General features: G+C 42.3%; 2 protein-coding genes across 2 annotated transcripts; both read left to right on the plus strand.

Moving 5' to 3' along the window:
• Positions 1–1,258: 1,258 nt before the first annotated feature.
• LOC109960713 (golgin subfamily A member 6-like protein 22) lies at positions 1,259–3,824 on the plus strand. The gene has a single exon (XM_020600992.1). It carries the CDS (start codon positions 1,259–1,261, stop codon positions 3,242–3,244), a length of 1,986 nt encoding a protein of 661 aa, XP_020456648.1. The 3' UTR covers positions 3,245–3,824.
• A 4,709-nt stretch (positions 3,825–8,533) lies between these two features.
• On the plus strand, positions 8,534–14,336 carry tdgf1 (teratocarcinoma-derived growth factor 1; the record flags this gene model as incomplete). Its single annotated transcript, XM_020600983.1, has 4 exons — positions 8,534–8,705; positions 10,129–10,243; positions 11,439–11,548; positions 13,372–14,336. Coding segments are annotated over 4 exons (504 nt in total), but the record flags the coding sequence as incomplete, so codon positions are not given.
• Between the last annotated feature and the right edge of the window lie 231 nt (positions 14,337–14,567).

Raw genomic sequence — 14,567 nt, forward strand, 5'->3', positions numbered from 1 at the left:
GAAACACATGTGGACTGGTTGGGCAAACTCCCATGAACCCTCCGCCACCCTGAAGAGGGTATAGAGCTGGTCCAGTGTTCCACGGCCAGGACGAAAACCGCATTGTTCCTCCTGAATCTGAGGTTCGACTATCGGTCGAATTCTCCTCTCCAGTACCCTGGCATAGACTTTCCTGGGGAGGCTGAGGAGTGTGATCCCCCTATAGTTGGAACACACCCTCCGGTCCCCCTTCTTGAAAAGAGGGACCACCACCCTGGTTGCCAGTCCAGAGGCACTGTCCCCAACTGCCATGCGACGTTGCAGAAGCATGTCAGCCAAGACAGCCCCACAACATCCAGAGACTTAAGGTACTCATGGCGGATCCAATCCATCCCCGGTGCCTTGCCACCGAGAAGCTTCTTAACTACCTTGGTGACTTCAGCTTGGGTGATGCACAAGTCCACCTCTGAACCCCCAGCCTCTGTTTCCTCATCGGAAGACATGATGCTGGGGTTGAGGAGATCCTCAAAGTACGACGATGCGACGATGTCCCCAGTTGAGGTCAACAGCTGCTCACCTCTACTGTAAACAGTTTTGGCAGGGCACTGCTTCCCCCTCCTGAGGTGCCGGACAGTTTGCCACAACTTCTTTGAGGCCGACCGATAGTCCCTCTCCATGGCCTCACCGAACTCTTCCCAGACCCAAGTTTTTGCCTCCACAACCACCCGGGCTGCAGTCCACTTGGCCTGCCGGTACCCATCAGCTGCCTCAGGTGTCCCACGAGCCAACCAGGCTGGATGTATGATGATACCTATATCTGTAAAAAGCCAATATCAGACGTCCACATTGCTTCCTGCTACTCTCCAAAACAACACGTGTTTTTTGATCTGATGCCCCTCTGGCAGGACAACACATATTTTATGATCTGACAGCTCTATTTTTAGATTTGGTTTGGTTTTGGCATAAAAACTACTTGGTTAGGGAGAGAAAAATCCTGTTTTGGATAAGAATGTGGTTAAGGTAAGTGGTTGAAAGAAACAGGTTTTTTCCTTACAAGCAACATTTCTTAACTGAAACAAAGTCATACTTGCAAAGCAGTAATATAGTTTATTTAACACAATTAACAAGTAACATTATAAATCAGTAATTGGTGGAATATTGAATTGAATGAATGTTCATGCTCAAATTTTCAGCAGTTCACTGAGCTGATCTTACTAAAAGAAATTATGTCTACAGGTGGTGCAAGGCCTCACTGGAGTTCCAACATCAACACAGCACCATGTTGATGCAGAAACGTAAAAACACAAACATCCTCCTCGCATCAGAGCTGGATGATGAGGTCACAGATAGCACAGGGTGGACAGAGGCATGGAGGACTCCTAAAAGTTCAGTTGAAACACAGCAGGATGAACTGGAGGAAGAAGAAGAGGAAGATGTTGTGGAGATGAATGATGACTCAGAGGAGGAGGATGAAGGGCTGAACAGTGAGGAGGATGTAAGAGTAGATGAGGAGGAGAAGGATGAAGGAGTTGATGATGATGATGAGGAGGAGGATGAGGAGGAGGAGGGGGAGGAGGAAGATGTCATCAAGAATGAGGAGGACAAAGAAGTCAAAAGTGAGAAGGGGGATGGAGAAGTAGAAGAGCAGAAGGAAGACAACAAATTGAAGGATGAAGAGGATGAGGGAGTAGCTGAGGAAGAAGAGGATGAAGAAGCCAGCAGTGAAGAGGAGGATGAAGAAGTACACAAGGAGGAAGATGAAGAAGTGAAAAATGAAGTCTTTGAGCAAGATGAGGATGAGGATAATGTCCAGGAGGAGGAGGAGATAGATGATGAAGCAGACAAAGAACAGGAAGAGAAAGTTCAGGAGGAGGAAGACAAGGAAGTGAAAACGGAAGTCACTGAGACAGATGAGGATAATATTGAGGATGAGGAGGAGGAAGAAGAAGAGGATGCGGAAGAAGAGGACAATGATGATGAAGTAGACAAAGAACAGGAAGAGAAAGTTCAGGAGGAGGAAGAAAAAGAATTGAAAAAGAAAGTCACTGAGACAGATGAGAATGAGGCTAATAATGAGGATGAGGAGGAGGAAGAAGAAGAGGAGGCGGAAGAAGAGCACAATGATGATGAAGCAGACAAACAACAGGGAGAGAAAGTTCAGGAGGAGGAAGACAAGGAAGCGAAAATGGAAGTCACTGAGACAGATGAGGATGAGGATAATTTTGAGGATGAGGATGAGAAGGAGGAGGAAGAAGAGGACAATGATGATGAAGCAGACAAACCACAGGGAGAGAAAGTTCAGGAGGAGGAAGACAAGGAAGCGAAAATGGAAGTCACTGAGACAGATGAGGATGAGGATAATATTGAGGATGAGGATGAAAAGGAAGAGGAAGAAGAGGACATTGATGATGAAGCAGACAAAGTGCAGGGAGAGAAAGCTCAGGAGGAGGAAGACAAGGAAATAAAAATGGAAGTCACTGAGATGGATGAGGACGAGGATAATGTTGAGGAGGAAGAAGAGGGCAATGATAAAGAAGCAGACAAAGAACAGGAAGAGGAAATTAAGGTAGAGGAGGACAAAGTAGACAAAGAAGTGAAAAATGGTTTTTTTGAGAAAGATGAGTGCGAGGATGATGCTGAGGAGGAGGGGGAAGAAGATGAAGTGGACAAAGACCAGGAGAAAGAAACAGATGAAGAAGAAGAAGACAATGAAGCGGATGAACAAGAGGAGGAGGAAGATGAAGAGGCAGGGGAGGAGGAGGAGGAGGAGACTGATGAAGAAGACGAGGTGATGGTCAACACAGAGGAGGATGACGGCTCTGAGAGTGTGGACGAGAAAGAGGACAACAAAGCAGAAAAGGAAAAGGATGGAAAGAAGCTGGGGAAACAAGTCCGACTCCAACCTTGTGTCCTGCTCCACCTGCAGTTCCATAAACTGAACACCACCTTCTCCTCCTGGAAGCAGTCATGGATGGTGGCAGTAGCTCACAGAGGAGGAGATGAAGGTGAAGAGGAGGAAGATGAGGCAAAAGATGAAGTGGAGTGGCGGGCATGGAAAGAGTCATGGAGGATTTGTCGTTGGAAGAAGCCAGACGAGGATGAGGTGGTGTGTTTCTCCACTGAGCACCGAAGTCAGAGATACCTGGGACTAATTCACGAAGAAGATGGTATGCCAAAGAGTGAGTGGACCCTCAGCTGGAAGACGAACACAACTGTGGCAAAGGAAGGCGACACTCAGGAAGAAGAAGAGGAGGAGGAAACGTGAACTTTTTTCATAGCTCAAAGATGTAAAGCATGCCCACATTTTTAAAAATACTGGACCTCAAAGTGGGCACTGTGATGGTCTGACAAGATTCATAATCTTCTTACTTATACATGGCTCCTGATTTTGACCCAACTTTTGTCAATTTAAGATTCAGTAGTTTAAGATATTTTATCACTAAAGGGCAGCTTATGGCAGAGAAGAACTGGTTCATATGATGTACTCTCCAACCACACTGCAACTGTTTATAGTAGTTCCAAACGCCCACACATAAAAATGGAGGAACAGCATTCGAAATGAAAAGTGAAAAACATGCAATGAGAAAATGTCATGTTTGCTGATGTGGATGGACAGCGCAGAAATAGTCTTAATGGTTTGTGTAATGGTGTGCAGCTTTAGCGCACTGTTGTAAAGAAGTTCATGTAGGAGCAGCAGCGCAGCCTGCACAAGGGCTGGGTGAAGTAGTGTATAGACGAAAGGGTGTGAATATGGTCTCGGCCAGTCACATCACCAGCCCCACTGCTCTGTAACAGCTGTGCCTATCACAGTGCAGAATGACAACAACACATGCTTGTCCAAGAAATCACCCTGTTGTCTGAATGGTGCACAGTGGCACCATGCGACCACTGAGCACCTCAGACCTGCATTGGAGTCACCATGTAGAATGATGCTAGAATAAATATTATTTTTAAAATGTGCATGGATTCTTTTGTATGAGTGCATCAATGTGATGCAGCAGCATTTGTACTCTTCTGCTTTTTAAGAATAAAACAAGTGCTACTAGTGCTAAAAAAAAATAAGTTGAAAAGGAGGCGGTTGCACAGGGGACTGACACGTGACTTATTCTGAAGTCCTGAATTATAACTGTCCGGTCTGTTGTGAGTTCAGGTGTGGTTGTTCTGTATCAGATTGGTGTCATTTCATATAGTTTGAAGAAGTCCTGTTGTCTCTCTGAAGCCACACTTCACACACCCTTCGACTCAAGTCATGGGGTTCCTGAGTGCAGGGTGAGCAATGTTTGCAAGCAGCTAAAAACACACAACATGTAAGCTCTTCGCTTGCATGCTACAGTAACCTCAGGGCTGAAGCATTCACAGGAGACTCGGTGGCTTGCTGATTCCTCTTTGGCCCATTTTGACTTCTGCTCAGTTTTGTAAGCTCTTCTCTTGCATGCTACAGTAACCTCAGCATTCACAGGAGACTCAGTGGCTTGCTGATTCCTCATTGGCCCATTTTGACTTCTGCTCAGTTTTATGTTGAATGTATTTGGTGAATCAGCCGCTAGAGGGAGACACAGAGCTGTCTCCTCTCAGCCTGAGGCTCTGTGGAGCTCAGCGCACAGATCTCCTCATTGCTTTTTTGTTTCTTCTGAAACAGTGGATATTTTCCATCTCTCTGCCTCCTCTTGTACAAACACACTGGAAATGTCTGGGTGTAATGAACAGTATGAGTATTTTAGGTCTGTGGAGATCCACAGTCACCACAGGATGTTTCACCTTTCATCCAAAAGGTTTCTTCAGTTCTAACTGACTGGTTAGGAGTCAAAGGTGTTTCACTCTGTGGAGCCAAATCTTTATTTCACCCAAACACAAACAAAAATGTAAAATTCATTTACTTCTCATTCCAGTAGTGTCTTTTTGCCCAATCAAAAGTTTCTTCTTTCTTCTGAAAGTATGTTGTTGTTGTTCCTCCTCTTTCAGCTTCTCCCCATCAGTTGGGGGTCACCACTGCAGATTACTGTGATCTGCATATGTGAACTGGCACAGGTTTTATGCTGGATGCCCTTGCTGACACAAACCTCCCATTATATCCAGGCTTGGGACCGGCACATGGAGTGCACTAGCGTCCCTCATCCAAGTACTAACCAGGCCTAACTCTGCTTTTAGCTTCCGAGATGAGACACGACCAGGGCGGTCCTTAAAATGTTAATACATTTTCAGTTCATAAGATTGTGTGACGATTATCTCTGATCAGAATCTTTTTAGCAAAAGTGTTAAAGTTAAGGGGGAAAGACAGGCTCGGAGACAGACTTGGTCTCTTTGCATCATCATGGGGCTTTGCTGTGTCTTCCTCCTGTTGCATTCTGGGAGCTTTCACTTGCAGATTTCCTGTTGTGTTCAGATCAGGTTCTCCCTCCTGCTGCTGACTCTCCTGCTGTGTATTAGCGTGAGCTCAGACTGCATTGTTATGCTGCACAGATTACAAAATACCCATTTCCACTTCTGATTGTCCCTCTGTGGTCAAAGCAGAGGCAGATTACCACAGCTGGATGGGGGAGGATAACTTTCAGTCCAGATTCCAAGATACAAATAGACCAAAAAAGAAATTATAACAAAAACTGAATGTTTTGGACCTCTTATTTCACACAGCTCACCCATCTCTCTCTCATCTTTTTAAAGTCAGTTTTTAGTATTAACAACAGATGAAATTGTTTAAATACATCCAAAATGTAGAAAATGTAAATATTCTAGACCACACCCGAACCCCATATATAATAAAAAATAAATAAAGAAATGGGAGAAGTATTATATCATTTAACAGCAGAACAGGTGGAGAAAAATGAAAAATGTACCCCAATTTATTGGTAAAAACCTTTTACCTCCCTCTGTAAGGCAAATACTGGCCATGCCAGTTTCTGTGGACAGAAAGTACAGTTTTACCCAGGGAACAAAAACTACAATCTGGTAATGATCTGGGCAACATTTAATGTAATATAATGTTGAATAATATTAAAATTTAAACCCTGCATCATGCAGACTGAGGAAACCTGTTATGTTCTTTCACATGCTGATATTCTTCTATTTATAGTTTTAAAAGTCTTCATTTTATTTATTTGGACTTTTTTTTATTGTTGTTGTTATTGAGTTAGCTGAGCATATATTTGATTTGAAAAATAATTTTAACACAACTAAATTAATTTTGTCTGTGTTTCCCTTGTAATTAGCACCAAATTACCAAGTTCTTCCCAGGACCATTCCTATGACATAACTAGTAAACAGACCTAGTAAATAATGCAAAGTGTTGTTTTTTCCAACCTAAATGTCTCCACGCTGTTTCTTTGCTCTCACTAGTGACTAAATTCTGGTGGAGACCTGAATCCTTTTTTTTATTATGTATTTAGGTTGTTCTGCTTAAAGTAGGTAAATTCTACAGTCTAAAAAACTGTAATCATCCTGTGAAATATCACCCTGCATATATTTTAACAGTAAAAAATAGACCACAGGCCGCTAACTGTCCCTAATTCTTATAAAAACATACTGAACGTGTGACAGCTCAGTAGACCTCAGTATACATACTGCAAGTTTCCTTTCTCTTCTCTCATTTTTCTTCTTGTAGATTTTGTATATTTGTTTATTTCATGCAACAGGAAATATAAGTATGGAAAAAAAGGAAGGGAGTTGGAGGGGAGGGGTTTGTACCACTATGCTGTTAACAGGCCGATGTGGGAAACTTACAGTAAAACAGAGCTTTCAGATAAAGCTTCTTCTTGTTGTCAGCAGTGTAAAAGGAGGAGCACGTTTCCTTAAAGGTGGATTTCCTCCACCAGCAGGTCTATTAGCATGTGAAGGCAGGACTGATGGGTGAGTGATAACCATGTGTATCAGTGAGAGAGACCGAGAAAGGGGGCTGGGGGTGAGAAACAGCAAGAGAAGCACCAGGAAAACATTTTTTAAAATTCTTTTAAAAATACGTTTTAATTTACTATAACTATTTAGAAAAACCTCTTATGCCAGTAAAATCAAACGAACTTGAAAATGAAAAATCTTTATATTTACTTTCAGTAATTTTTTTTAAGTACAAACTCCTTATGGATAAGGATAAGGATAATCACCTTTATTGGCCAAGTATGTTACACACAAGGAATTTGTTTCCGGTACAGAACCTTGGGTTAAGAACATTTTTAGCATATGGATAAATAAATAAATAAATGTTTAAGTAGATCTTCTGTAGATAGTTCGCTTTCCTGTGGACACCCCAGACAGAGGTGTGGGGGTGTGGGGTGTTGAGGCCCTCCCCCCTCCCCCCTGGATGAAACTCACCTGGGCGACAGACTCCGTTTGTCAGGATCCAAACAGCAGACGCACGCTGCTTGGAGCTGAGCGCGCTGACTGAGCGGTGGTTTACTGGGTTTATACGAATTCTGTTTCTCCAGTGTCTTGTTAAAACAACCCCGAGACCTTTTCTCTGTAAACTGGCGGTGGGGTAAGCGAAGGAGCTTCATTTACGGACAGTTTTCTGACTGGGGAGAACACCAAACTGAGAGTTTTGGGAACAATTTGTTCGTGACGTTTTTCCACTGCTTGTCTCGGGGACGTTTGGGCGTTTCTTTATCAGGGTTCTTTGTGTATTTGTATTCATTTCGAAAATTCTACTGAGGTCAGACTTGAAGTCCATAAAGAATTTGGGGATTTTTCACTCCCACATCTCTCGTTAAAATGAAGTGGACGCAGCTGCTCAGGTGAGTCTGGAGCTTTACACTTGAACAACAGTAGCTGTTCTTTGTGACAGCGTTGTTCAGTCTGTGAAGTAGCTGTTAAATATTTTGCAGCGGTTGTGAGTTAGTCTGATAATAAGTTCATGGTTTGGACGTTTTGTAGGGTTTTGCTGTGGGCAGGGATCTGGCTCCACTGCACTGCTGCTTCAGGTCAGTTCATCACACCACACACAAGCGTCAGTCTCCTGTGTGTGGAGTTCAGGATTTAATTTGATGTGAAACTATCAAATGTGGAGGAATTTTTTTTTTTAAAAATGTTTCAGTTAAGTCTGTTTATTCAGAAACACCTTGTCTCTTGCAGAGAGTGAGTGAAACAGAATCTGTAGCACAATCCAAATCTATAAACATCTACATTTTGATTCCAGTTCTGAATAGATTTAGTGTATCTGCAACGTCATGTGAACATAGTCACTGACTGGGGTCAGTTTTGGTACTTTTTCCATACGTTTATATATAAAATGTGAAATTACATTTAAAAAAAAATTGGGATGTACTTTTGTTGTGTGATGTTTGCATGGTACTGCAGATCAAATTCAGAAGTGTGTTGCTTTACCTTACAAAAACAAGTTTAATTAAAAATCAGTGCAGGCTTGTGGTGATTCTGATGGATCACTCAAAGTGAGCTAAAACCTGCCAAACCAGTGGGCAGGAAAGAGAGGGTGGGTGAGGAGGAGAGCCGACCTCACTTTGCTCGTCCATTGATTTAATACAGATGTTAGTGGAACAACCTGCTTTGATAAAGACAATGCCCCCACCAGTTTCATCTTTGTTTGAGGAAGAAGTTTTAATGAGATGAATGCAACGAAAGCCAGAACTCTTCCTCCTCCTCCTCGGCCTCAACCTCATCTTCTTCCCAGCAACCATCTCAGGATTTCCTGGGTCACTTTACCCAGGTGAGCTCACCAAACAGTGGGGACCGTAAACACCGTGACGCCGGTGCCGTCTTGCCCTTCATCGGCCTCACTGACAGTAAGTGCACACTTTGTTGCTGTATGCATAGATGGAGATGGAGACAAACCACTAACATGCCTAAATGCTGGAAAGAATGTTTCCAACCATATTCCACTTGTTTCTAGAGCTTTGGGAATGGGTGAATATGGAGATTTAAAGCTCATGGAACACTGATGTATTTTGGAACACTGGTCATTTGTGAGATGCTGCCTCTATAAAGAAAAACAGAAGAAGAAATTGTAACTGCAATCATTTTAACAAATGTTCCCACAGCTAAAACTCTTTTAGTATGTCACGTCGAGCAACTCTGGGAAATGCTGCAAAAAAGTGAATGAATTACAGAAAGAAAAATTGGCAAATGAATGAACATTTTAACAGAATTTTCATCTTTCAAATGTTCAGGAGGTTTGGGGCAGCTTGGACTCATGAACCCACTGTTTCTAGAATCCTGGCTGCAGGCCTGACACCGGACTAGAATTATAATGCATTATAATGAGACAAAGTAAACTAGAAAATGAGTCAATATGCATTGGAAAAATATAGAAATGTTTCACAGCACTAACAGATTTAGCCTATTTAAAGTAAATAAGATTAAGATGTAAATGAATATATAGTCCCAGAAAAACTGCTACATAAAATGGTTCAGGTTCCAGAGACTGACAGATGACGGAGAGTCTCTGGATGCTTTGTTGTCAGTTTAGTGTTTTTCTGCTATTTTCAGATGTTTGCTGCTACTCTCAGTGTTTGTCTGCTGATGTGAAGCAGAGAATGGCAGGAATGTGCTGTGAGATGGAGACTCTGGTTTGTTTCACAGATACAGGCAGCGAGAGGCTCAACCTGGAGGACCCTGTATTGGCCTTCAGATTGTCTCCTAGGGACATAAAGCCTCTGAACAATCAATTAAAACCCATATAGATAATATAAAAGTCATAATAAACTTCACAGGCATCAGACCTCAGATCCATTGGGATTAGATCAAGAATAAAATAAAAACTCAAGACAACAGGAACAAATACATGGAGAGAAAAACAAAGTAAGTTATAAAACACAGAAAATGCAACTGAAAGAATCAAACAAAAGAAGTAGAAAAAAAACCAATCTGGTATTAAATGTAAACATTTTTTATGCAAGAGGCTGCTACAAGGCTGAGAAGCCCTCTCTGTGACCTCTGACCTCCCTGCTGCTGGTTGATTGTAATCTACTGTAGGAAATGGATTCTGTTTATCAGAGTTCGTGTCTGAAATGTGGAAGCCTCTGTTTGAGTTGTCATAATGGTTTGACACCATAGTCTGGAGTTAAGTGAGGATTGATCTCACAGGAAATGACTTAAACTGTGAGAATAAAGCAGTGTTTTATGATTCTGCTGTCTGTGTACGTCTGCCTGAAGGAAACACTGTAGATGTAGTCAGCGTGTGATGTGTGTCTCTATGTTTTCTTGTAGGGAAGGAGCAGAGTCGTAGCTGCTGTAAGAATGGAGGAACGTGTATCCTGGGCAGCTTCTGCGCGTGTCCTCCGTTCTTCACCGGACGGAACTGCGAGTATGACCAGCGCATCAGGTGAACCACAAGAAGACAACACAGCAGCACCCTGCTGCTCTCACATTCAGTTTGTAATGTGGCTCTTGTCATCAGAGATATTGTTTAGTTCAGCCATTAACGGAAATGCTTTACAACAAATTGGGAAGGGGGGAGGGGTTAGTTCAGGTGAGATTTTGGTCATTGAAGTTCAAGTGAACTGTCACAAGCCCTCTTCTTCTCAAGGTCATTACTTAATCCAACCAGAAAACACAGACATCACATCACACGCATACTGCTGGAACTGGTGCAACATCTCTTCGCCCTGTTTAGATGTTTTCTGCAGTAATAAAAAGTAATCCAGCTGATTGTCTGTTTCCATGATTGCAGTGCAAACAGGAAGCTTCTGCAGCAATTTGCCAAAATATAAAGAAATTCAGAACAACAGGGCTAAGCTAATTTGTATCCCCCAAAGCATGATGGGAACACTGGTGCATGAATGTCAAAGTCTCCAGCCCTGTGGAGCTCTCACAGACTTTTGTCATATGTATGGCAACGTCTTCACTGTCATCACATCAGGTCTGCCTTCTCACAGACTTTTGTCATATGTACGGCAGCATCTTCACTGTCATCACATCAGGTCTGCCAGGGTGCAGTATGACACCTTATTAGAAATGTCCATCAGCCCATCCATTATCTATATGGTTTATTCCTGAATAGGGTCACGGGGGGGGCTGGAGCCAATCCCAGCTGTCACTGGGTGAGAGGCGGGGTCCATCCTGAACAGGTCACTGGTCTATCACAGGGCTGACTTGTAGACAAACAACCACACACACTCACACTCACTCCTACAGGCAATTTAGAGTCACCAATCAACCTAAGTGGCATGTTGTTGGACTGTGGGAGGAAGCTGGAATAACTCGAGGGAACCCACGCAGACACAGAGAGAACATGCAAACTCCACACAGAATGGTCTCTGGTCCGCCAGGGCTCTAACCCAGAACCTTCTTGCTGTGAGGCGACAGCTGCCCCTCAGTAGAAACGTATACAGCAAAAACGATTATCCGGAGCAAAGTTGGGTGAAGTCAGTCTGCTTGAGGCCTCTTGCTGACTTAAGGATTTAGTCTGGGCATTTGAAACAGTGTCCCATCAGCATGGTTCATATCTGTGGAACACCGACAAAAAAATGCAGCTTTGTTGTAATGTTGTAAATTATATCTTGTCCATCTCTCTGTAGGAGCTGTGGTTTGATTCCACATGGTGAGTGGGTTCAGAAGGGCTGTTCCTACTGTCGCTGTGGTTACGGCATCCTCCAGTGCTTCCCCCACATCTTCCATAAAGACTGTGGTAAGACACACTTTGCACCCACCAGACACATTTCACCTACTCTAGACATTTTGCAGTGATTTGAAACGTTCTGCATGGTGGGGATTTTTGTGATCATATGCTAATGGAGTTTGGAGTAAGCTCCTCAGATTATCTAGCACTTCCCTGTGAGATAGTATATTTCCATGCACCAGCAGAGGTGTTGTTCAGGTAAATGGAAGGCAACTTTTTCACTGAGGGTGTGGACGAGCCATTGACTCCTGAGAGCCAGACGTTTGAACAGAAACTGTGTCGTTCACACTTTTCACCCAGGCGTTCACAGCAGACTCCCCCTGTGTATGAATGCACCTTTGAACAGCCACAAGCCTTACCTATTCATCTGCACTTTTATTTTGGAATAAAAGAAAGGCGTTTGTTCCAAAATATAAAACATTCTCAACAACAATTAACACCTCGCACAAACATCCCACAGCAGTGAAGCTATTTTAATGTCCACAATAATCTGTCTTTTTTTCTAACCCACAAACAGGGTTTTACTTAACTGTTTTTAGAGTGAGGGAGTATAAACAATTGCCATATTTCCATTTTAATAAGCTGTATAAGCAGCAACAAATGCTCCAGGGACCTTGAGTAATTAAAAACTCTTCTGATGACATGCTGGTATCAAACCCCACTCAAAAACAAGTTAATGGGAACAGCTGTTTTTGGGAGGAGGAAGAGAAGAAACTATTGCTAATGCATTTTTCTAATCAGAGTTAAATGTCCTTTAGATGAAACAAACGCAGGGTTGTCTAACATTAAATAAGATTCTGTCAATGAATGTGATTTTACATAGGGCCAGTACATTAGACTACCATATAGAGACAGTGCCAAATGAAAGGAAACCCTGTGAAGGGTTAGTCAGTTCTTTTTACCATGCTAACTCTGAGAGACGAGACAGTCCAAGTAACTTCAAAACAGTGCTGATTTATTCAAAGGATCATGATTTATTCAAAGGATCACAGGTAAAATTAACATTACACGCTCAGATATCTTGCACCTCCAAAGGGCTCACAGGCAGATGAAAGACGAAAGACCCTGAACCCACCAGGCCTGTACATTATATCCCCTCGGTTGGGCTAGCCCCATACTACACAGGAACGTCAAACCGTGACGCCACCTGATGTGCCACCTATGCAGCTCGCCAGAGCAGTAGTCAAAACATGAAGAAGATCAATGTGTGATTGTCTGTTGATTAAGTGGTGTGTAGCTAAAACCATTCTCACACGACCTCTAGTGACATGTCATGACATTAAACATAAGAACATATTATGGCTAAGGCTACAGTTATACACGTCATAATAATAATATTAAACATCCTGTCTACTGACAGTCATCAACTCTTCTCTCTAGTTATCCTTGACCGGATGTACCCTGTAGAAACTCATAAGCAGGCCTAAGCATTTAACAGTCTAACTAGACATCCTATCTCCACTAAACATTTCTAATACATAAAGTACCTATCCAATTTCTATCTGACTAAAAATACCTAACACCTGAATAAATGAGCTGTCTCTTTCAAGATGACAGTGACCCCACAGGAGGGGTCACCGTATCATCTGATGAGTTTGAAAATGACGTGACTCATGTGCTGTGGCCTTCTCAGAAGAAAGCAGAATACCATGTGCAGAGTATTAAATACTACATACACAGTAGGAGTGACCACAAAAGTCTGTTGATTTTAATAAAATGTCACAAATAGAGGGAGATATGAAAACATGTGTATAATTGATAATTCAGTGGAGGACACAGTTAATTTTGAACCAGTCCTTGATTATTTTCCTCTCCCCTCCTCTGCTTCCCAGATGACTCGGAGGAGGTGCGTTGGTATCGTTCATCAGCTGTCGGCACAGTTCAGACCAGCTGCTCCGTGTATGCGTCGCTGCTTCTTCTTCTGCTCCTGTGCCTCTGACGGTGCTGAAAACAGCTGCTGGACTGAAACCTCTGGACTCGTTTGAAATACTGAGCTGTTGACTTGTTTCTGTCCCAACCTGAGCTTCATAAGCTTTTAAAAACTGTTTATTGGATGTTTTCAAACTGCTACGGTACAAGAGGAGTAAACTGACATCAGGAGTTGTGGTTTCTCAAGTGAAGACCTGCTGCTTTCAGTTGTCCTTAGACATTTAATGAATTTTAAACTCAGCTGGTTGAAAATATTTTGGGGACACACAGAAGCTGCACGAGACTAAGCTGCTCATAGCTGTGTCAGGCACCAAATCCTTTGAAGGCTGACTATGAAATGTGTGGGGACCGAAGGCTGAATGTGTTTAAACCATCAAACCAATTTTTTTCAAGAATTTAGTGAACTCATTTGACTGATCAGTTCTTTAAAAAAGCGCATTTGAACCAATTCCACTTTGTTTTTAGAGGTGTTAAGTGTAAACATCTGGACAACAGTATTACGTTTTAACAATTTAGGATTCAGCGCTGAATGTCAGTAAATATTAATGTAGATTTTAATACCTCCAATTACCTCTAAAGCTAATCAGCAGTGATTTTTTTTTTTTTTTGTCCAAACTGTCCAATTCTTAAAACGCTTCCCTCCAATGGAATCTAATCTGTGTCCATGTCTTGATGAACCCAATGTCTGAGATTTTTGTGAAACTGTTTTTTTTTTGTAATTTCCACACCTGTAGCTGATGTCAGCTGATTTTGTTCTTTGTAAAAGAAGAAGCGAGAAGTATTGTTTTGAACTTTGCGTCTTCTGTCTGTTTGCACAAACTGAGCTGATGTGACTGTTTGTCCCTTAATTAAAAACATACGTGTTATGTGTTTATTATTTACTGCTCTTTTGCCTAAGATTTATGTTTATGCTGTGAAAACACTTATTGCTTCTGGATGAACACACTGAAAACAAATACGAGGCTGAAAGTAAGTTAAACTCCTGAATATAAAAAAACCCACATATATATGAGCAAATAATACTTCAAAGTAATTATTATAAACATTTGGAACTTTCAGCCATTCCTTCTGGCCTTCAGACTGGGTTTTATCTGTAGGT

This window comes from Monopterus albus, unplaced genomic scaffold, assembly GCF_001952655.1.
Source record: "Monopterus albus unplaced genomic scaffold, M_albus_1.0 scaffold50.1, whole genome shotgun sequence".
Lineage (NCBI taxonomy): Eukaryota > Metazoa > Chordata > Actinopteri > Synbranchiformes > Synbranchidae > Monopterus > Monopterus albus.